The sequence below is a fragment of the Hyperolius riggenbachi genome, chromosome 10 (genome assembly GCF_040937935.1).
Source record: "Hyperolius riggenbachi isolate aHypRig1 chromosome 10, aHypRig1.pri, whole genome shotgun sequence".
NCBI classification, from domain to species: Eukaryota; Metazoa; Chordata; class Amphibia; order Anura; family Hyperoliidae; genus Hyperolius; species Hyperolius riggenbachi.
The window spans coordinates 247,521,114-247,545,118 of NC_090655.1; the positions used below are offsets into that span (position 1 = coordinate 247,521,114).

Consider the following 24,005-nt stretch of genomic DNA (forward strand, 5'->3'; position numbering starts at 1 on the left):
CTGTCCCACCTCCTGCTTACCATCACTGTCCCATCCCCTGATCATCACCACTGTCCCATCCCCTGCTTACCATCACTGTCCCATACCCTGCTCACCATCACTGTCCCATCCCCTGCTTACCATCACTGTCCCATCCCCTGCTTACCATCACTGTCCCATCCCCTGCTCACCATCACTGTCCCATCCCCTGCTCACCATCACTGTCCCATCCCCTGCTTACCATCACTGTCCCATCCCCTGCTTACCATCACTGTCCCATCCCCTGATCATCACCACTGTCCCATCCCCTGCTCACCATCACTGTCCCATCCCCTGCTCACCATCACTGTCCCATCCCCTGCTTACCATCACTGTCCCATTCCCTGCTTACCATCACTGTCCCATCCCCTGCTTACCATCACTGTCCCATCCCCTGATCATCACCACTGTCCCATCCCCTGCTCACCATCACTGTCCCATCCCCTGCTCACCATCACTGTCCCATCCCCTGCTCGCCATCACTGTCCCATCCCCTGCTTACCATCACTGTCCCATACCCTGCTCACCATCACTGTCCCATCCTTTGATCATCACCACTGTCCCATCCCCTGCTTACCATCACTGTCCCATCCCCTGCTTACCATCACTGTCCCATCCCCTGATCATCACCACTGTCCCATCCCCTGCTCACCATCACTGTCCCATCCCCTGCTCACCATCACTGTCCCATCCCCTGCTTACCATCACTGTCCCATCCCCTGCTCACCACCACTGTCCCATCCCCTGCTTACCATCACTGTCCTATCCCCTGCTTACCATCACTGTCCCATCCCCTGATCATCACCACTGTCCCATCCCCTGCTTACCATCACTGTCCCATCCCCTGCTTACCATCACTGTCCCATCCCCTGCTTACCATCACTGTCCCATCCCCTGCTTACCATCACTGTCCCATCCCCTGCTCACCATCACTGTCCCATCCCCTGCTTACCATCACTGTCCCACCTCCTGCTCACCATCACTGTCCCATCCCCTGCTCACCATCACTGTCCCATCCCCTGCTTACCATCACTGTCCCACCTCCTGCTTACCATCACTGTCCCATCCCCTGCTCACCATCACTGTCCCATCCCCTGCTTAGCATCACTGTCCCATCCCCTGCTTACCATCACTGTCCCATCCCCTGCTTACCATCACTGTCCCATCCCCTGATCATCATCACTGTCCCATCCCCTGCTTACCATCACTGTCCCATCCCCTGCTCACCACCACTGTCCCATCCCCTGCTTACCATCAGTGTCCTACCCCCTGCTCACCATCACTGTCCCATCCCCTGCTTACCATCACTGTCCCATCCCCTGCTCACCATCACTGTCCCATCCCCTGCTCACCATCACTGTCCCATCCCCTGCTTACCAGCACTGTCCCATCCCCTGATCATCATCACTGTCCCATCCCCTGCTCACCATCACTGTCCCATCCCCTGCTTACCATCACGGTCTCACCTCCTGCTTACCATCACTGTCCCATCCCCTGATCATCACCACTGTCCCATCCCCTGCTTAGCATCACTGTCCCATCCCCTGCTTACCATCACTGTTCCATCCCCTGCTCACCATCACTGTCCCATCCCCTGCTCACCATCACTGTCCCATCCCCTGCTCACCATCACTGTCCCATCCCCTGCTCACCATCTGTAGAATGTGCTCTAGCTTATGTTAACTTATTTCTATGTTAATGACCAGACACTTGAGGTCGTTTCAAAGGGGTTAAATAAAAGGGGTTTATTTACAGATTTACATATGTACAAGTTATAGCATACAAACTATGTGACTCACATAATGGCTCTATATACCCTATGCACAGTCACACGCTTTCATTAGCTGAGCCCCTTTCTATCTCACCGTCCATGTCAGCATTCCAAGAGAGAGAGAACTTCTTAAGCATTGTCTTATATCTGGATACCACAGGCATAAAGACTCCTCCTCTGTGTTATACATCATCAATAGTTCCTGCCCTTAGCAGCTGGGGGGGAAGGAACTTGTTGTAGCTAGTCCCATGGACCATTGTTGACCAAACCAGACAAACCAGCTTCCTCTCAGCTTTCTCCTCAATGGCCATTTGTGGGGGCTGAGGTCAGTGTCAGAGGCCATTGTCTTTGCTGTGTTATTTACTCACATGCAGATGTGTGTAGTTGTAAACAGTCATTTATAAAACACAGGCTTTGCGCAAGGCCCCAGCTGATCAACTAGATTCACTGTAAATCTCTCATAGCAACATAAATGTCCAGACATACTTTTCCATTAAGGCACACATGGAAATACAGTTTATACCGATAAAATACAACATTCCCTCCTGTTGTGCCTAATGGACACACCCTCATGGCTGGGATCCGGAACATGTGCCCTTCAGCGGATAGCTTCTGTATGCTCAGCACAGCTACAATGAGTCACAAAACAGTTCTTGCTGGACGCAAGCCACCGCTGGGCTGTATTAAATAACAGTTACCCCCGGCAGTGTGACACAGTCCAAGGTTATTGGGAATCATTTCTCCTGTGGACAGACCATCCTCGCTATGCAGGGGCCAATGACCAGGAACCCAACAGTCATTCCCACTCACACCTAATCGGTACATTGACATGACATTAATTGTAAGGGTGAATATCCAACATCATACCATATATGTATCACCTGGATTTACCAGATCGCAATATCTTATCATGTGAACCTTAGTTTGTTCTGCAAGTTTATTGGCATCAATGTATACCTTTATGACAAAGACACATCATACCCATGGATTATCCACTGCAACCTAATATATCTCTCAATGAGTTTGTTTGTGTAGGTAGGTTGTGCACATGAAAACATAATACAAGAAAACTATCTATTGTACCATTGTAGGTCATGCGGTATTCATGTAACTAAGTCAGTACTCGACTAATCTTGCTGCAAAACACATTTACATTACATTACCTACATTGTCTTGTTTTCAGTGGATTGGGCACCAAATATATATAGATGAAACAAAAAAGCTTAACTTCTAATCAAGTATCAGTACCTTGATTCTATATCATTGGTGTCCGGACATTACATTACCAGAGGTTACCCACCCCCACTGTATACTGAAAGGGTGGGCCTGATTATTAAATTAACTGGATAAAGGTTTTACACACAAAGAATACGCCTGCTGTTCAGGCTTTATCCACCTTCAAAGCTTAATTTATCTTCTAACAAAATAAAAATGGATGGTGATGCCCAGCTATTTAATAATAAACCATTGTTGGTGGTAATTTCCACTGGCTTCTTTGAAGCTCTGCCTCTGGCTACTCTTGTTAACCATTCAATTGTGTGAATTTACATACATTCTTTTTGGTTGTAGACTTCACCTCATCCCTGTGGGCTAACTACCCATTCACTTCCTTTGATGAGTCCTTCTACAATATCTGTGTCAATGAAACTATCCCACACCCTACATAACAATGAGAATACTCTCTGTAGCCTTCCAACCTGGGAGGGGACTCTTTGGGAAGGCATTCTAGTGTAGAAACCATCCCCCTTTCCTTATAAATCCCAATAAAAGAAAATAAATATCTCCACTACTGCTGCGTGTTAATATCTCTGCGGCCCCCTGCACACTGCCAATCTGATTTGCAATTCCGATTTTCACTGGGCGCTGTCGACCTACGCAGAAAAACGCATACGAAAAAAACCTCAGCATGCAGTACCGACTCACAATCGCGACCCACAATCGCACGTAAAATCGCGTCCCAAAACTGCCAATCGGAATTGCATGTAGTGTGCAAGAGCTCGCAGGAAAATATAACATCTCTGACAATACCTCCCACAAGAGAACAAACTCTTTAATCTTAAATAATGTAAATTGATCATACACCTATAGATTTCCATCCAATGTTTCAAAACGATAAATTCCTTTAGGAAAATAATCGATTCAGAATAACTCGATTCCTATCAACCATTGCACATCAATTCCCAATAGATTCCAGCCGGGAATCTATTATTAATCGATCGTATTGCAGAGTTGCCCAATGCAGTGCAAGGTTATTGGCCATTAATTTGCCAAAGTTGTTGCTCCTGATTGTTTTTAACTTTCCAACCTGTCCGATCGATTTATTCAATCGCCAAAATTGATCTGACATTTGGGGAATCGATTCCTAGCAGCTGAATCTGCAAGGAAATAACTGAGAAAATCGATGTGTATGGCAACCCTTTCCATTACTTCCCTTGATTGTAGATTAAATTATAAACTTAAGGTGTTTATTCGTACCAGTACAATTGCATTTGAGTACTCTTTATGAATATACAGTATAAATAGGCAAACAGCATTCCTAGCTGTGTTTGCTCTTGCCTTCAATATCGTGTATATAATCCCCCCTTTGGTACCTCAAAGCATAGGTACCACTCATCAATACTTCTATGTAAAAAGAAAAAAAAACACACACAAAAAATAAAAAAAATGGTGTATGGGGAAGCAACAAAAATCCCCACAAAAACAAAAATGTATTGCGAAAATAAAAATATAAAATTATCCAAAAACTGAACAGGGAGAGTAAAAAAAAATTACAACCCTTTGGTTGTTCCTAATCAAACCAACAAATAAACACACAGAAACGTACAGGCCTACTTGAGGACACACACATAAGTTAGTTACACACAGGTCTGTACAATTAGTACATTGACACAGAGATGCTGATATCCTTTGGAGTTCATTGTCTTCAGTACTGGGCCATCTGTGTCAATAGAAACAAGAAATACAAGAAACAACAACAATACAGTACAAGTTAACTGTTAACCACCTTTACTTCAGTTTCACTCATTAAACCTTCTATTGTTTAATTGTTTGCAAACAATTAGGATTTTAACTCATGAGCTCATGGTATTTTCTGCAGACTAATTGTTAACCTCTATAATTTAGAATGGGTGCACCCTGATCCTAACCAAATTCCCTGTAGATGCCCTTGGCTAAAGAGGAGAGAAAGAAAAACACAATACATGAATACAACATAATCAAATGTTAGATGGCTTGACTTTTTTTTAAACCACATAAATTTTTCCTTTCAGAGATATCTGAAAAACAAAGCATAATTATGTTAATATCCTCACATTAAGACACCATTGTTACTTCACAATCTGTTAGTCTACCCCTATACTGCAAACCTGTTGAGACAACAGAGTGTATTCCATTTACCACACATTATTACACATTAATTTTTGAACACTCTGCCATATATCCCAAGAAAAAAGGAATTGCAATGTTTGACAAATTACAGAATAGCCAATATGGCATACTGGCTAGTGGGGCATAAATTGGAATGTTTGGCCAATGTCCTTGCTGTGCACTGGCACCGTATGCAAAACTAGAATATTGTTTAGGTTTCGCTTGCTGGCCATGATTTCCGATTCCGTTTTCCAGCTTATCTGGGCCCTGAAATGCACCAACGTTCTCATGTTTTTCATGATCGTGAGGGGAGACGGTGCTTACATAATTGGAGATATTGCTGGTGTGTCTATTCTTAACTTTGTGGCTTCTGCAATAGCGTTTTATGTGGCCAGGTCTATGGCATCGGTAACATCGGAAAATGTTTCTCTGTGTACCTTTATATGCCACAGATACATTGGATGTCTCTCCCTCATTGCCCTCCTCACAACAATCCCTCAGTATATTAATAAATTGTTGATACGTGATGGCATTTTTAAGAGCAAGTTTAACTGGGTGGCTTACCATACATTTATTTGCCATGGAATATAGCAACTCCCCATCATCAGATGATATATTTTGGCAATTATGGACCACTCTATACAGTGAAATGTACTCATGACAAAATATTACAGGATCCATTCCTTTCATGAACCTCATGCTTGCTAACGCTTGCACGCCTCTTTCATCACGGCTTCCCAATATACGCTGTACTTCCTGTCTCCTACCTCCTGCATCTGCTACACAACCACCATTTTCCAGAACTATGCGAGTGGCTAAGGGCCCCGGCAACCAGGTGCGTAAAAGTGCACATGCATCTTCATCATTTAGACTGTACTGACATACCACTGCCTCAAATTGATTAGACAACCTCACAGGTGATTCTAGGGAATCAAAATCGCCCAGAATCTGACATAAGCGCAGTTTGTCCTGAATTGTTAGCACAGTAGGGCTGGACACATCTGCTAGTTGTACCCCACTGCAGGTACTGTCATCAGTAATAGTGCAGACATTTGCAGAATCACAAGTTTTTGCTTTTTGTTCACATATTGATAATATGTAATTTTCCTTCTGTATCAACAATGAGTTGGTATGTAACAGTTCTCTTTTTAAAGAGGCAACCAGCTCTTGCATCTGGGTTAATTTATCATTGAGTGAGTGAATTAAGGTTTCATTAGAGGCGCATTTGACCTTGTGCTGTTCTATCTGTTTCTCCAATTCACTATTCCTTTCCTTCCAATCATCTGCCTCTAATTTCAACTCCTGCAACTCGGCTCTCGATGAATCTGCCATAACTACCAAATTATCCTTAAAATTATCCAGGTCCTTTCTGATTTGCTGTCTGTCTGCAGCCCAATCTCTCGCTCTCTGCTCTGATATGACCCTCATCCTAAGTAAAATCGAAATTTCATTTGCAAGCTTTATCTTCTGTACTCTCTTTCCAAAATATGTCTGCTGCAATCCATTATTACATTTCTCACATTTTTCTACCAATGAAGCAAACTGTTGCTCCTGGGATTCATTTGCAGATGTATTCACATCAACTGTGGCATGGTCGCTAACATACTTCTGTGCAAGCTCCATTTTCACCAAACTGTACACAAGCTTCAATGACCAACACAAAAGCTATTGTCCTTGTAAAACACTCACATTCACTTCTAACTGCCTTCAGACTATGTGATCTACACTCACAATGGCTGACCAAACTATATACCCACATACAGCAACAACAGGAGATGAAGCTTTTGCTGCCTCTCACAGACCATTCATATTTAAACCACACAATTCCTGAAACCTACTGCTTCCTATAGCATACCTATATGCTTTCAACAAACTATCTTCCTAGCAGTTAACTCATCTTACATACAGCCAAACCTCACAAACCGCAAGCAAAATACATATATGCATTGATATATATAAAAACAAAACAACTCACCGCATTTCATATGCCTCTTTGGCGTCCAGGGTCCACGCTCAAGTTATCGGTTAGGTCCTTTATCCTCGTCTTCCACGTTCTCTGGAACTATTAGCTAGAGTAACTCTCTGTTATAGGGTTCTATGTAGATTTACTAATTATCCACACGCTATCTTGGGGTGCCAAATGTAGAATGTGCTCTAGCTTATGTTAACTTATTTCTATGTTAATGACCAGACACTTGAGGTCGTTTCAAAGGGGTTAAATAAAAGGGGTTTATTTACAGATTTACATATGTACAAGTTATAGCATACAAACTATGTGACTCACATAATGGCTCTATATACCCTATGCACAGTCACACGCTTTCATTAGCTGAGCCCCTTTCTATCTCACCGTCCATGTCAGCATTCCAAGAGAGAGAGAACTTCTTAAGCATTGTCTTATATCTGGATACCACAGGCATAAAGACTCCTCCTCTGTGTTATACATCATCAATAGTTCCTGCCCTTAGCAGCTGGGGGGGAAGGAACTTGTTGTAGCTAGTCCCATGGACCATTGTTGACCAAACCAGACAAACCAGCATCCTCTCAGCTTTCTCCTCAATGGCCATTTGTGGGGGCTGGGGTCAGTGTCAGAGGCCATTGTCTTTGCTGTGTTATTTACTCACATGCAGATGTGTGTAGTTGTAAACAGTCATTTATGAAACACAGGCTTTGCGCAAGGCCCCAGCTGATCAACTAGATTCACTGTAAATCTCTCATAGCAACATAAATGTCCAGACATACTTTTCCATTAAGGCACACATGGAAATACAGTTTATACCGATAAAATACAACACCATCACTGTCCCATCCCCTGATCATCACCACTGTCCCATCCCCTGCTCACCATCACTGTCACATCCCCTGCTCACCATCACTGTCACATCCCCTGCTCACCATCACTGTCACATCCCCTGCTCACCATCACTGTCACATCCCCTGCTCACCATCACTGTCCCATCCCCTGCTTACCATCACTGTCCCATCTCCTGCTCACCATCACTGTCCCATCCCCTGCTTACCATCACTGTCCCATCCCCTGCTTACCATCACTGTCCCATCCCCTGCTTACCATCAATGTCCCATCCCCTGCTCACCATCACTGTCCCATCCCCTGATCATCACCACTGTCCCATCCCCTGCTTACCATCACTGTCCCATACCCTGCTCACCATCACTGTCCCATCCCCTGATCATCACCACTGTCCCATCCCCTGCTTACCATCACTGTCCCATCCCCTGCTTACCATCACTGTCTCATCCCCTGATCATCACCACTGTCCCATCCCCTGCTTACCATCACTGTCCCATCCCCTGCTTACCATCACTGTCCCATCCCCTGCTTACCATCACTGTCCCATCCCCTGATCATCACCACTGTCCCATCCCCTGCTTACCATAACTGTCCCATCCCCTGCTTACCATCACTGTCCCACCTCCTGCTTACCATCACTGTCCCATCCCCTGCTCACCATCACTGTCCCATCCCCTGCTTACCATCACTGTCCCACCTCCTGCTTACCATCACTGTCCCATCCCCTGCTCACCATCACTGTCCCATCCCCTGCTCACCATCACTGTCCCATCCCCTGCTTAGCATCACTGTCCCATCCCCTGCTTACCATCACTGTCCCATCCCCTGATCATCATCACTGTCCCATCCCCTGATCATCATCACTGTCCCATCCCCTGCTTACCATCACTGTCCCATCCCCTGCTTACCATCACTGTCCCATCCCCTGCTCACCATCACTGTCCCATCCCCTGCTTACCATCACTGTCCCACCTCCTGCTTACCATCACTGTCCCATCCCCTGCTTAGCATCACTGTCCCATCCCCTGCTTACCATCACTGTCCCATCCCCTGCTTACCATCACTGTCCCATCCCCTGCTCACCACCACTGTCCCATCCCCTGCTTACCATCAGTGTCCTACCCCCTGCTCACCATCACTGTCCCATCCCCTGCTTACCATCACTGTCCCATCCCCTGCTTACCATCACTGTCCCATCCCCTGCTCACCATCACTGTCCCATCCCCTGCTTACCATCACTGTCCCATCCCCTGCTCATCATCACTGTCCCATCCCCTGCTCACCATCACTGTCCCATCCCCTGCTTACCATCACTGTCCCATCCCCTGCTTACCATCACTGTCCCACCTCCTGCTTACCATCACTGTACCATCCCCTGATCATCACCACTGTCCCATCCCCTGCTTACCATCACTGTTCCATCCCCTGCTCACCATCACTGTCCCATCCCCTGCTCACCATCACTGTCCCATCCCCTGCTTACCATCACTGTTCCATCCCCTGCTCACCATCACTGTCCCACCTCCTGCTTACCATCACTGTCCCATCCCCTGATCATCACCACTGTCCCATCCCCTGCTTACCATCACTGTCCCATCCCCTGCTTACCATCACTGTCCCATCCCCTGATCATCATCACTGTCCCATCCCCTGCTCACCATCACTGTCCCATCCCCTGATCATCACCACTGTCCCATCCCCTGCTCACCATCACTGTCCCATCCCCTGCTTACCATCACTGTCCCATCCCCTGCTCACCATCACTGTCCCATCCCCTGCCTACCACCACTGTCCCATCCCCTGCTCACCATCACTGTCCCATCCCCTGATCATCACCACTGTCCCATCCCCTGCTTAGCATCACTGTCCCATCCCCTGCTTACCATCACTGTCCCATCCCCCGGCTTACCATCACTGTCCCATCCCCTGCTCACCATCACTGTCCCATCCCCTGCTCACCATCACTGTTCCATCCCCTGCTCACCATCACTGTCCCATCCCCTGCTCACCATCACTGTCCCATCCCCTGCTCACCATCACTGTCCCATCCCCTGCTTACCATCACTGTCCCACCTCCTGCTTACCATCACTGTCCCATCCCCTGCTTACCATCACTGTCCCATCCCCTGCTTAGCATCACTGTCCCATCCCCTGCTCACCATCACTGTCCCATCCCCTGATCATCACCACTGTCCCATCCCCTGCTTAGCATCACTGTCCCATCCCCTGCTTAGCATCACTGTCCCATCCCCTGCTTAGCATCACTGTCCCATCCCCTGTATATCACCACTGTCCGATCCCCTGCTCACCATCACTGTCCCATCCCCTGCTCACCATCACTGTCCCATCCCCTGATCATCACCACTGGCCCATCCCCTGCTCACCATCACTGTCCCATCCCCTGCTTACCACCACTGTCCCATCCCCTGCTTACCATCACTGTCCCACCCCCTGCTTACCATCACTGTCCCATCCCCTGCTCACCATCACTGTCCCATCCCCTGATCATCACCACTGTCCCATCCCCTGCTCACCATCACTGCCCCATCCCCTGCTCACCATCACTGTTCCATCCCCTGCTCACCATCACTGTCCCATCCCCTGCTCACCATCACTGTCCCATCCCCTGCTCACCATCACTGTCCCATCCCCTGCTCACCATCACTGTCCCATCCCCTGCTTACCATCACTGTCCCATCCCCTGCTCACCATCACTGGCCCATCTCCTGTATACCATCACTGTCCCATCACCTGTCACCACTACTATCCCATCACCTGCTTACCATCACTGTCCCATCCCCTGTATATCACCACTGTCCCATCACCTGTCACCACCATTGTCCCATAACCTGCTTACCATCACTGTCCCATCCCCTGCTTACCATCACTGTCCCATCCCCTGCTCACCATCACTGTCCCATCCCCTGCTTACCATCACTGTCACATCCCCTGCTCACCATCACTGTCCCATCCCCTGCTTACCATCACTGTCCCATCCCCTGCCTACCACCACTGTGCCATCCCCTGTATACCATCACTGTCCCATCACCTGTCACCACCACTATCTCATCACCTGCTTGCCATCACTGTCCCATCCCCTGCTTACCATCACTGTCCCATCCCCTGCCTACCACCACTGTGCCATCCCCTGTATACCATCACTGTCCCATCACCTGTCACCACCACTATCTCATCACCTGCTTGCCATCACTGTCCCATCCCCTGCCTACCACCACTGTACCATCACTGTCCCATCTCCTGCCTACCACCACTGTGCCATCCCCTGTATACCACCACTGTCCCATCACCTGTCACCACCATTGTCCCATCACCTGCTTACCATCACTGTCCCATCCCCTGCCTAACACCACTGTGCCATCCCCTGTCACCACCACCCTCCTGCCTCCCGCTTACCGTCACTCTCCCTTTTCCTTCTTACTACCTCATGCTCATACCCTGCTCACCACCACTGTTCCATCCCCTGCTCCCCGACACTGTCCCAATCTCCCTTCATCTGCTCTCTGCCTCCTTCCCATCTCCAGCTTGGCATCATTGTCCCATCCGCTTGCTTACTATTACTGTCCTATCACCTGTTCACTACCACCCTCATCCCCTGATCTCCTTGCCCTAACCAGCACCTTCCCATGTTCTGCTCACCTCCACCACCACAATCCTACAGCTTTGGGTAGTTTTCTTCTTCTACTACAGTGTCTTATGTAGATAGTGAAAAAATGCATTGTACTTCTTTGTTGTCTGTCTCGGTACCACCTGCTGTGTGTTCTTTTCTACTGTTTTACTTTGCTTTGCTGCTTATATTGTATGAAAATAATGAAATTATAATAAAACATCAGATCTGAGATCTCCTTGTGTTTGAATCCTATCATTACCCCACTGTGTCCTCCTGGGAATAATCCAGCCAATCCCTTCCTGGAACACTCCCTAGTCATTCTGAGATGTACCCATAAGCTTTTCCCCAATAACCTGCCTCTCCATGCACATGTGACCTTCAAGATATTAGTATCACCTACTACACAGCCAGGAATATCACAGAGCTTGCATTTTGCGTGCAATATACAGTAGGTAGCGCCTTCAGAGTGGCAGTCCTTAATTACTAGGTAGACCAGTCAGAGATTCAGCTTAATGATTTTTAAAATATCGTCTTAATAAAATTAATTGCAAACACGACAGAAATATTTCCCTCAAAAAAGAAGATTTAACATAAACTTATGCAACAGTCTAACAAAAAAGAATTAAAAAGCATTAAAAATCAAAGATACCTCAGCTATGCAACATTATCCCTTTACTACTTGTTTTGAAAATACATAATGAATACATATTTTTTCTGGTTGGACTTGATGGACAGATGTATTTTTTCAATCAAACTAACTATGTAAAATTAAAAAAAAACAAACAAAAGCAAAGCAAATATACACAGTTATGATTCCACCTGGTCTTAGCACACCTCATGCTCCGGACCACTTAAATACCTGTAGGATCTGCTGAAGGTACATTAGGGATTTATGCTGTGCAGTAGAAACACCCTCAATGCCACTGATGCTGGGGAAGTCCTTGTTTCTTCAGGGAAATGCTCTACAATCCATACACCGGCATAACGACCAGCCTGAAATAATACAGTGAGAGACTCCAAACATGACCTGGGTAGTTCTCCACAAAGGTCTAAAGGGGCATAGACTGCTCGACCAAGGTGGCTTGTTGGGACCATCTTGGCTGATCAATCCTGCATGTGTATGGGTGACTCCGAAGGTCTGCAGGCATTATTTAATGATCCTGCATGCCAACTCCTTAAGCAACAACCAGCAGCTGAATTATTTGTTCCCCTTTGTACAGCGACTGTGGGAGCCGCTCCACTAGAGTCCACAGCACTGGGGTCTACCAGTGTCACCTGCAGGGGCAGTTACATCTTGGTAGGCAACACAATTTGAGGGGGAATTGTGCATGTGTACGCACTTGAGAGACATCATCCTTCATAAAGGGGTGCATGCTACAGAAATGTTGAGGAACACTGATGTAGGATATCCAAAGTTGAGAAACCGGTTAACTGGCTATGTGTGAACAAATAAGTCCACCTGTCAGTAGTCACAATGTGGACATAGTCTTTACCTGTCATCATTCAGAGTGTGGCCCCAGTAGGTAGTAAGTGCCTAGCCCCAGATAAGATGGGTACTCAACCACCATAGAGTATGTGTGTTACGATGTCAGATGGGATAGGTGCCTGGACCCCAGATAGGAGGAGTACTCAGCTACCAGAGAGGATGGGTGCTAAGACTCAGAATTAGATTAATATCTGGTCCCCAGATAGGATTGGTACTCACACACCATAGAGGATATATGTAAGGACGCCAGAAAGGATGGGTACTCCGCTGACCGCTACCAGAGAGAATGGGCCCAATCCAATTCACTTAGTTCCACATCCATCCATAAACTATCTTTAAAGCCACTAGCAAGCAAGAAAATTAGAATACTTTACTTTTTGGTGCTTTTTAAATGCAGAGTGCTGAAAGGTTATTTTAAACAGAAGATGAAAATTATCTAGTAGGAGAAAACTTAGGAGATAAAGTGAATTGGATCAGACCCAATGTGTTAGCACACATTGGCCCATATGCAATTCACTTTTTCTTCTGAGTTTTCTTCTAGGTGATATTCTTACAACTTGTCATAAAATGCCTTTTTAACCTCCCTGGCGGTAAGCCCGAGCTGAGCTCGGGCTATGCCGCCGGGAGGCACCGCTCAGGCCCCGCTGGGCCGATTTGCATACTTTTTTTTTTGTTACACGCAGCTAGCACTTTGCTACCCGCCGATCCGCTGCTATACCCGTCGCCGCAGCCGCCCCCCCCCCCCCCCCCCCCCCAGACCCCGTGCGCTGCCTGGCCACTCAGCGCCAGGCAGCGCTGTGGGGTGGATCGGATTCCCCTTTGACGTCACGACGTCGATGACGTCATCCTGCGCCGTCGCCATGGCGACAGGGGAAGGCCCCCAAAAGATACCGTTCTTTGAACGGGATCTCTTGATCTCCGTTCGCCGAAGGCGATCGGAGGGGCTGGGGGGATGCCGCTCAGCAGCGGCTATCATGTAGCGAGACATTGTCTCGCTACATGGAAAAAAAAATAAATAAATAAAAAAAAAGGTATTTGCTGCCCCCTGGCGGATTTTAACAAACCGCCAGGGAGGTTAATCCACAAGCAAGCAAGAAAATACTCAAAATAATTTTGATAGTACTTTCTCACCAACTTTTATGTACTTTTTTAATAGTAAAATGCTAAAAAAAATATATTATAAGAGAAGATTATCTCCTAGGCGATAACGCAGGAGAAAAAGTGAATAGCATATGGCCCATAATCCAATCCACTTTCTATCCTAAGTTTTCTCCTCTTAGATAATTGTCATCTTCTGTTTAGAATAGGACACCATGAGATGGTGCCTGGCCCCTAAACAGGATGAGTACTCAGCCACCAGAGGGGATTTGTGCTAGGACATCAGATAGGATGGGTCCCTGGCCCCGGGATAGTATGGGTACTCAGTCACCAGAGAAGATGGGCGCTAGGACATCAGATGGGATAAGTGCTTGGCCCCCAGATAGTATTAGTACTCAGTCACCAGAGAGGATGGGTGCTAGGACACCAGATAGGGTGGTTGTCTGTCCCCCAGAAAGGATGGTACTCAGTCACCAGAGAAGATATGTGCTAGGACATCAGATAGGGTGGGTGTCTGTCCCCCAGATAGGATAGGTACTAAGTTACCAAAGAGGATGTGTGCCAGGGCATTGTTTCTTGATGTAATTTTGGTATGTACCCCTTTTGATTGTCTGCACTTGCCAAGTATCCCTTGATATAGTAGAGATTCTCAAGTACCCCTTGACACAGATACAGTGGCTTGCAAAAGTTTTCGGCCCCCTTGAAGTTTTCCACATTTTGTCACTTTACTGCCACAAGCATTAATCAATTTTATTGGAATTCCAAGTGAAAGACCAATACAAAGTGGTGTACATGTGAGAAGTGGAACGAAAATCATACATGATTCCAAACATTTTTTACAAATAAATAACTGCAAAGTGGGGTGTGCGTAATTATTCGCCCCCCTGAGTCAATACTTTGTAGGACCACCTTTTGCTGCAATTACAGCTGCCAGTCTTTTAGGGTACGTCTCTACCAGCTTTGCACATCTAGAGACTGAAATCCTTGCCCATTCTTCTTTGCAAAACAGCACCAGCTCAGTCAGATTAGATGGACAGCGTTTGTGAAGAGCAGTTTTAAGATCTTGCCACATATTTTCGATTGGATTTAGATCTGGACTTTGACTGGGCCATTCTAACATATGGATATGTTTTGTTTTAAACCATTCCATTGTTGCCCTGTTTTTATGTTTAGGATCGTTGTCCTGCTGGAAGGTGAACCTCTGCCACAGTCTCAAGTATTTTGCAGACTCTAAGAGGTTTTCTTCCAAGATTGCCCTGTATTTGGCTCCATCCATCTTCCCATCAACTCTGACCAGCTTCCCTGTCCCTGCTGAAGAGAAGCACCCCCAGAGCATGATGCTGCCACCACCATATTTGACAGTGGGGATGGTGTGTTCAGAGTGATGTGCAGTGTTAGTTTTCCACCACACATAGCGTTTTGCATTTTGGCCAAAAAGTTAAGTTTTGGTCTCATCTGACCAGAGCATCTTCTTCCACATGTTTGCTGTGTCCCCCACATGGCTTGTGGCAAACTGCAAACAGGACTTATGCTTTTCTGTTAACAATGGCTTTCTTCTTGCCACTCTTCCATAAAAGGCCAACTTTGTGCAGTGCACGACTAATAGTTGTCCTATGGACAGATTTCCCCCACCTGAACTGTAGATTTCTGCAGCTCGTCCTGAGTCACCATGGGCCTCTTGACTGCATTTCTGATTAGTGTTCTCGTTGTTCGGCCTGTGAGTTTAGGTGGACGGCCTTGTCTTGGTAGGCTTACAGTTGTGCCACACTCCTTCCATTTCTGAATGATCGCTTGAACAGTGCTCCGTGGGATGTTCAAGGCTTTGGAAATCTTTTTGTAGCCTAAGCCTGCTTTAAATTTCTCATTAACTTTATCTCTGACCTGTCTGGTGTGTTCTTTGGACTTCATGGTGTTGTTGCTCCCAATATTCTCTTAGACAACCTCTGAGGCCGTCGCAGAGCAGCTGTATCTGTACTGACATTAGATTACACACAGGTGCACTCTATTTAGTCATTAGCACTCATCAGGCAATGTCTATGGGCAACTGACTGCACTCAGACCAAAGGGGGCTGAATAATTACGCACACCCCACTTTGCAGTTATTGATTTGTAAAAAATGTTTTGAATCATGTATGATTTTTTGTTTCACTTGTCACGTGTACACCACTTTGTATTGGTCTTTCACGTGGAATTCCAATAAAATTGATTCACGTATATGGGAGTAATATGACAAAATGTGGAAAACTTCAAGGGGGCCAAATACTTTTGTAAGCCACTGTATACTGTATTTAATAGTAGTACATAGTAAATGTTTCAAAACAGTCTCCAGGCATTGACTATTGTTTTTAATTAGCTAAAATACTAATTTAGTGTTGTAGTTTCCATAGGATTAACATTTTCTAAAACACAAAACTTTAAGTAAAACTGCTATACTTTAAGTAAATCTGAAGCTAATTAAAAATCAACAACAGATACTTACCTAAGGAAAGGCTCTGGGTTCTAATGAGCCTTCTTGTTGCTCTCATGGTCCAGTGCTAGATCCCTGGTTCAAATATCCTGCCACGGGAGGCTTCAGAAGTCTTCGGGAGCCTGGGGGGTCCCGAAGACAAGTGGCTGAATACTACGCATGTGTGAGAGAGCGTGCTTACCCATGCGCAGTACAGAGCGGCCTGTCTTCAGGAGCACTTGGGCTCCTGAAGACTTCCGAATTCTCGGGCAGCGGTCAGAGATTGTTAATGGGGGCGGGGGGGATTATTGGATAGGGCAGGAACAGCTGGGCCAGGAGAGGAATGGGTAGGTTCTATAGGAGAAAAATCCTTAGGTGATTTTTTTTTTTCTTTTTTTACCGGCTTCAGACTGCCTTTAAAGGATACCAGAGGTGACATGATAAGATAGACATGGGTATGTAAAGTGCCTAGCACACAAATAACTATGCTGTGTTCCTTTTTTTATGTCTCTGCCTGAAAGAGTTAAATATCAGGTATGCAATTGGCTGACTCAGTCCTGACTCAGACAGGAAGTGACTACAGTGTGACCCTCACTGATAAGAAATTCCAACTATAAAACACTTTTCTAGCAGAAAATGGCTTCTGAGAGCAGGGAAGAGATAAAAGGGGTCAATATTTCATAGATTTTAGCCCTGGCATACTTCAATGAATGTGTCATTGAGCAAAAACAATAAAACAGTTACAACTTAAAAAGTAGATTTAAACACAAAATAAAGCTGTGTAATATCTTTAAAAGTAATTTTTAGGAGAAGGAAAATAGATACACTCGTTTATTTCATTTGTTAATTTTCGCCTCAGGTGTCTTTTAAGTACATCAAGCCCAACTATCTCCTGGACCAGGACTAGGTATAGCTACAGCCAAATCACCCCCAGTGTCCCTGTGTAAGTGTGAAGCAGTACACTAATTACACTACCTGATTGCTGTACACACGCAAGATGTTTTAAAGCACTTTATGCCTCCAATTTAGCAATGCAATGGGATTTCTGCCCTTAAAACCTTGCTGTGCCTCAAATCCGTAATTTTCCCTGGGACTTTTAGCGTGTATCCCACTCCGCCATTCCCCCCTAAAGGTGTTAGGCCCCTTGAAACATCTTTTCCATCACTTTTGTGGCCATAATTAGTGTTTGTAGTTTTGAAAGTTCGTCTGCCCATTGAAGTCTATTGCAGTTTGCAAAGTTCGCGCGAACCCAAACTTTTGCGGAAGTTCGCGTGCGAGGTTCGCGAACCTAAAATCGGAGGTTTGAGCCATCTCTACTCTCTTTTTATAATACTTTTGGCAGTTTTAAGTTTTTCTACCTTGATACCATTTTGTTTTTTGTTTATTATTTTATGCATATTTAAGGTTTATAATAACAGACCGAATTGCTAATATAATATGTAAGAAATCATAGTGGAATCATCTATATTATAATAAGCAATAAAGCAATACTAGAATTCTCGTACATAATTTGGCTGAAGAATACCACAATGTTACTCTACCGGTTCTTATTCTAAAAAAATACATATCTTGTCTGTACATATTGTTTCTATGCGTTGATTTGTATAACCTGTCATCATCATTTTTATTTTTATTAAACTATATTAAGTTTGAATATTTTTAATATCATTGTGAGAGAACGCGGAAAAGCCGCTGCGTGTGCTGCTAAGGAGGCGGCTGATTCCGCGTCCCATGCGGTGATTTGCACGCGGAAGCGTGCGTCTGGTAACAGGGCAGAACGCAGAAAAGCCGCCGCATATAACAACAGTAAGGCGGCTGGTTCCGCGTCCAGCGCGGCGGTTTGCACGCGGCAGCGTGTGTCTGGTGTGGCTGGGTCTGTTAGTGCACATGGGCTTGGGTGCCAGAATGTCGCATGCACGCAGAGGAGTTGAAAAGGGAGTTCCATAACTTGCATCCTGAAAAGCCGGGCAGGAGATGTCCGGAGTCCACTCCTCGGGGGGTACTGTTAGAGAACGCAGAAAAGCCGCCGCGTGTGCTGCTAAGAAGGCGGCTGATTCCGCGTCCAATGCGGTGGTTTGCGCGCGGAAGCGTGCGTCTGGTAACGGCAGAACGAGGAAAAGCCGCCGCATATAACAACAGTAAGGCGGCTGGTTCCGCGTCCAGCGCGGCGGTTTGCACGCGGCAGCGTGTGTCTGGTGTGGCTGGGTCTGTTAGTGCACATGGGCTTGGGTGCCAGAATGTCGCATGCACGCAGAGGAGTTGAAAAGGGAGTTCCATAACTTGCATCCTGAAAAGCCGGGCAGGAGATGTCCGGAGTCCACTCCTCGGGGGGTACTGTTAGAGAACGCAGAAAAGCCGCCGCGTGTGCTGCTAAGAAGGCGGCTGATTCCGCGTCCAATGCGGTGGTTTGCGCGCGGAAGCGTGCGTCTGGTAACGGCAGAACGAGGAAAAGCCGCCGCATATAACAACAGTAAGGCGGCTGGTTCCGCGTCCAGCGCGGCGGTTTGCACGCGGCAGCGTGTGTCTGGTGTGGCTGGGTCTGTTAGTGCACACGGGCTTGGGAATGCGCGCGCGCGCTGAGAGGCAGAACTCTTATATTGGGCAAGGAGAGATCAGCTGATCACGCCGATCAGCTGACTCCAGAACAGCTTACTATTGGTTGATCAATTAGGGGTGGTGCCGGGGAGCACTACTCCATGTATGGTTACTGCTGGCCGGTCTCGGGTTGTCTACCGTTGCGAACACTACGTGGAAGCACTCAGACCTCAGTCAGATCCAACAGTGTGTTTGAACCAGGTGGACCTGGGAATTCACACTGAGCCAGATTACTTGTACTGTTATCTGTTATTCATCAGACTAGTTCCAGGGTGTAGAGACCACGGACCTCACACCCAGACTAGGGAACTTGTGTTATCTATCTGTTATTCATCAGACTAGTTCCAGGGTGTAGAGACCACGGACCTCACACCCAGACTAGGGAACTTGTGTTATCTATCTGTTATACTTCAGACTAGTTCCAGGGTGTAGAGACCACGGACCTCACACCCAGACTGGGGAACTTGTGTTATCCATCTGTTATACTTCAGACTAGTTCCAGGGTGTAGAGACCACGGACCTCACACCCAGACTAGGGAACTTGTGTTATCTATCTGTTATTCAGCAGACTAGTTCCAGGGTGTAGAGACCAAGGACCTCACACCCAGACTAGGCATTGTTGATATCTGTTACGACGTACTGCTTTCCTGACTATTCCTTTGATCTCTGATTCGGTACCTCGCATATCTGATATTCCGTTGCCAGACCCTGCTTGCCTTGGATACCGAATCAGCCTTCTGTCTTTGTACTTTATCTGTCCGTGTGTTGCCGACCAGGCGTGCCCGACCTCGAGAGTTATCTCTCCTCTTAAAGGGGAACTGAAGAGAGAGGTATATGGAGGCTGCCATGTTTATTTCCTTTTAAGCAATACCAGTTGCCTGGCAGCCCTGCTGATCCTCTGCCTCTAATACTATTAGCCATAGCCCCTGAACAAGCATGCAGCAGATCAGGAGTTTCAAACTTTAAAGTCAGATCTGACAAGACTGGCTGCATGCTTGTTTCAGGTGTTATTCAGATACTACTGCAGAGAAATAGACCAGCAGGGCTGCCAGGCAACTGGTATTGATTAAAATGAAATAAACATGGCAGCCTCTGTATACCTCTCTCTTCAGGTCCCCTTTAAGAGATAGTCTCCAGATCAGATAGTGACATCCACCTTCAGGTGTCACTCACTCTCTGGTCCTTCCTATCTCCAGCCTGACTCCACCCCTTGGAGAGTCTCAGGCTGCTGGAAGGTTCCTGTGCCCTCAAGAGCAGTATTCCTTTACTGCCTATGATCATCTGCTCAGCAGGTGCATTACTCAAAGTACTACTGTTACACCAAACACTCACATACCTATAGGTGTCCAGAGGTTAGCAATATATCTGTATTATCGGTGATTCTGCAGATCATCAATAATCAGGTATATATCTGCATTCTTGCTGATACTGCAGATCACCAATAATCAGATTCTCTCTGCGAGCTGACACCAATTGTTACAATCATATTCCCCTCTTTTTAGGTCACCTTGAATATAATGATATTTATTATTCTTATTATATTTTCACGGTTCAATCTTGAAACTGTCATGGTACAAACAACCTATTATGCTATCCTGTATTCCGACATATACAAATAGAGAAACCCACATTTACATACACAATGTAATAATTTATATATAAATGCACCACACAAATTGGCCAGAAGATGGCAGCACTATACCACAATGGCCAGTACGCTTGCCGATTCTACAAAATTTCCCTTCTGCTACTGCGCATTAGGGCAGCATGATGGGGCTGGGGCATTCTGGGCACGCTGCTCGCATTACACGGTACTGCCTGGTGCGACGAAAACGTCGCACCACATAACTTTTTTTGAACCTGCGATTTCACCCCCGAAGAGCCTCTCAAGCCCATTGGCGGTCCCATACTCACTCACGGCCTCACATGCCTACGTCTCTGCTAACCCCCACCTCCTACAATTCACTTAATGGGTCAACTAATAATGCTACACGGGGATCGCATAGACACCAGTACAGAGGTGCCTAGTGTCGCTGTATCCCTCCCCATCACATCTATGCTTCCTCTGTTGTAAAACATGCCCATTCCTGCCTCACCATTTACTGGCTTATTATTACTCCTATTCAGGGCCGGTAGAGGGCGCATTCCTCTGCACTCTCCCTGCCGCCCCATTCTTTTGCCCTCTCTCCTCCTGCTCTATGATCTTTCTAGTCACCTCAGCGTTCTCCTCCTGTTAAGCAAAGAGTGCCCCGCCTGCTCTAAGCTGTCGGCTGTGTACATCGGGTTGCTAGGCAACAGAAGGAAATTGACTTCTACTATGACGAAACACTCCTGCAGAGTGTCACTGTGGTGTGGACTGCACGTGTGAGTCTCCTCTATGACGTAGCTGGACTCCGTGGGGAGGGACAGGGACCCCTGCTAGCATTCAATTATTCAATTCAGGCAGCAGTGAATGCTGTAGTGATGGGAATTCCGGTGTTCCAAAATTTTAGCATACCTGACAGAATAGCATACAAATGCTACTGAGCATGTGCAAAGTCATGCAGGGCAGACATTAACCCCATAATACGCATCAGGAGCAGCATTAACCTTTTCAACCCCAGTTAGCTGCCTGTGTGCTGATGTGCAATCTCCACTATCCAAGTGGACATAGAGTTAGAATAAAAAGTTGTCCGAGCGAAGCGAGGACCGAGCCTGCAGCCCAGCGAGCGGGCAAGGGGACACTGATTCTACTAACAAGGGGTATATCACTTTAAATGTATGCTATTCTGTCAATGTATGCTAGTTAGTTGGTACACCATAATAATCCAACATGCATACAGACTGTTTCAGATTGTTTGATCCTCATCAGTGCATGGCATGGATTAATTTGGCTCTATGGAGTAGGGCTTGTAAACCGAGAGGTACAGACTAACCAGCAAGCTCATGGTGACCCAGAACTCATTGGAGTGTGTAAGGCAGTGTTTCTCAACATTTTATTGGCATGTACCCCTTTTAAAACCCTGTACTCACCAAGTACCCCCTAGCATAGTAAACATTATCTCAAGTATCCCTTGACAAATATATATTTAATCGTAGTACATGATAATTGGTTCTAAACAATTTCCAAGCACTTACTATTGCTTTTAATTAACTAAAATACTTATTTGGTGTTTAAATAAGATTTATCATTTTCTAAAACTCTAAATTGGTTATTCTTGGTTAAGTATATCAAGCCTGAGTACCCCCTGGAACCTTCAAAAGTACCCCCTGGGGTACGCGTACCACACGTTGAGAACCTCTGGTGTAAGGGACTACAATGATGGGTAGAGAAGAGTACGATGCAGTGTAATGATGGCTGCAGTTCAAATATTCTCCAGAAGATGGTGATCTTTTACTCACACTTACTGGAACGCAAAAAATATAAAATTATGGAACGCAGAGACAGGAAGTAATAAGGTGGGAAGAAGCAGAGTGGAGGCTTTGCTGGGACTGGCATTAGAGGAGGTAAATAAATATTATTTTATATATCTATATCATTATTAATTTTATATATGATATTAACTGTCTAACTTATTCCAAGACCCCCCATCACCACCACCCAATGCTGCACAGAGATCAATGATGTCTCCATTCAGTATCTGCACGAGAGTAGTTTACACACTAATCTTCTCGCCACAGTCGCACACTATTATTATTAGACATTCATATAGCTCTGACATACTCCACCGCACTGTACAGAGAGATCACTGATCCATTCCCATCAATCTCTGCACCAGAGGAGCTTACACTCTAATGCCCTCACCACAGTCACACACCGTTATTATTATTATACATTTATATAGCTCTGACATATTCCACAGTGCTGTACAGTGATCACTGACCCATTCCCATTAGTCTCTGCACCAGAGGAGCTTACACTCTAATGTTCTCACCACAGGCAAGGGCTAGGGCCAGGGTGGTACCCTGCCACATTTAATTATCTTTCCTGCCCCTTAGGCCTTCCCCAGTTGCCCTTTAATCCAGCCCTTTGTATACTGCCACAATTACTCATGTTTCCTGCCCTTCTATGTTTTCCCTGGTTACCCATAATCCTTGCCCTGGTCACCAATCTTTCCTGCTTTCACATACTTGCCCTGGTCATCCATCATTCCTGCTCTGCTAGATCTGTCCGAGTATTAGTGTTCATGTCTGTTTTTCTTATTTTTTGTCATTTTGTGGGTTTAGGCTGAAGAACTGATTGCTATGAAGGATGACATTTCTACAGGAAGAAGAGACAGACGTGATGTGTGATCAGCAATTTATGGAGGAGGGAGACACAATGGGGCTAATAAAAGAGGAGGAAGAAGAGACAAATGTGAGGAGTGATCAGCAGACTGCGGAGGAGGTTATAATGATGGTGACAATTAAAGAGGAAGAAGAAGAGACATATGTGAGGGGTGATCAGCAGACTGCGGAGGAGGTTATAATGATGGTCACAATTAAAGAGGAAGAAGAAGAGACGTATGTGAGGGTTGAACAGCAAACTATGGAGGAGGGTGACATGATAAGGACCATTAAAGGAGAAGGAGAAGAGACGTATGTGAGGAGTGATCAGCAGTCTATGGAGGATGAGGAGGGTGTGAAAGTGACAATAAAGGAAGAGGAATGTTTTATGGATATCAGCACAGGTCAGTAATAAACACATCACTTCCATATTACTTCTCACATTCCCCATGTACATTGTGTGTTTATACCTCACTACAGGCACACTGTGCAGGCACATTACACACATCACACCCCTATTACTTCTCACATTCCCTGTGT

General features: G+C 46.0%; 1 protein-coding gene across 1 annotated transcript in view; it reads left to right on the forward strand.

Moving 5' to 3' along the window:
- Positions 1-24,005, forward strand: part of LOC137537047 (uncharacterized) — a 134,527-nt gene that overhangs the window by 106,245 nt on the left and 4,277 nt on the right. The window contains exons 15-17 of the mRNA XM_068259196.1: positions 3,359-3,426; positions 5,411-5,563; positions 23,467-23,869. Coding sequence (XP_068115297.1) covers positions 3,359-3,426; positions 5,411-5,563; positions 23,467-23,869 — 624 coding nt within the window. The remainder of the gene's footprint in view (positions 1-3,358; positions 3,427-5,410; positions 5,564-23,466; positions 23,870-24,005) is intronic.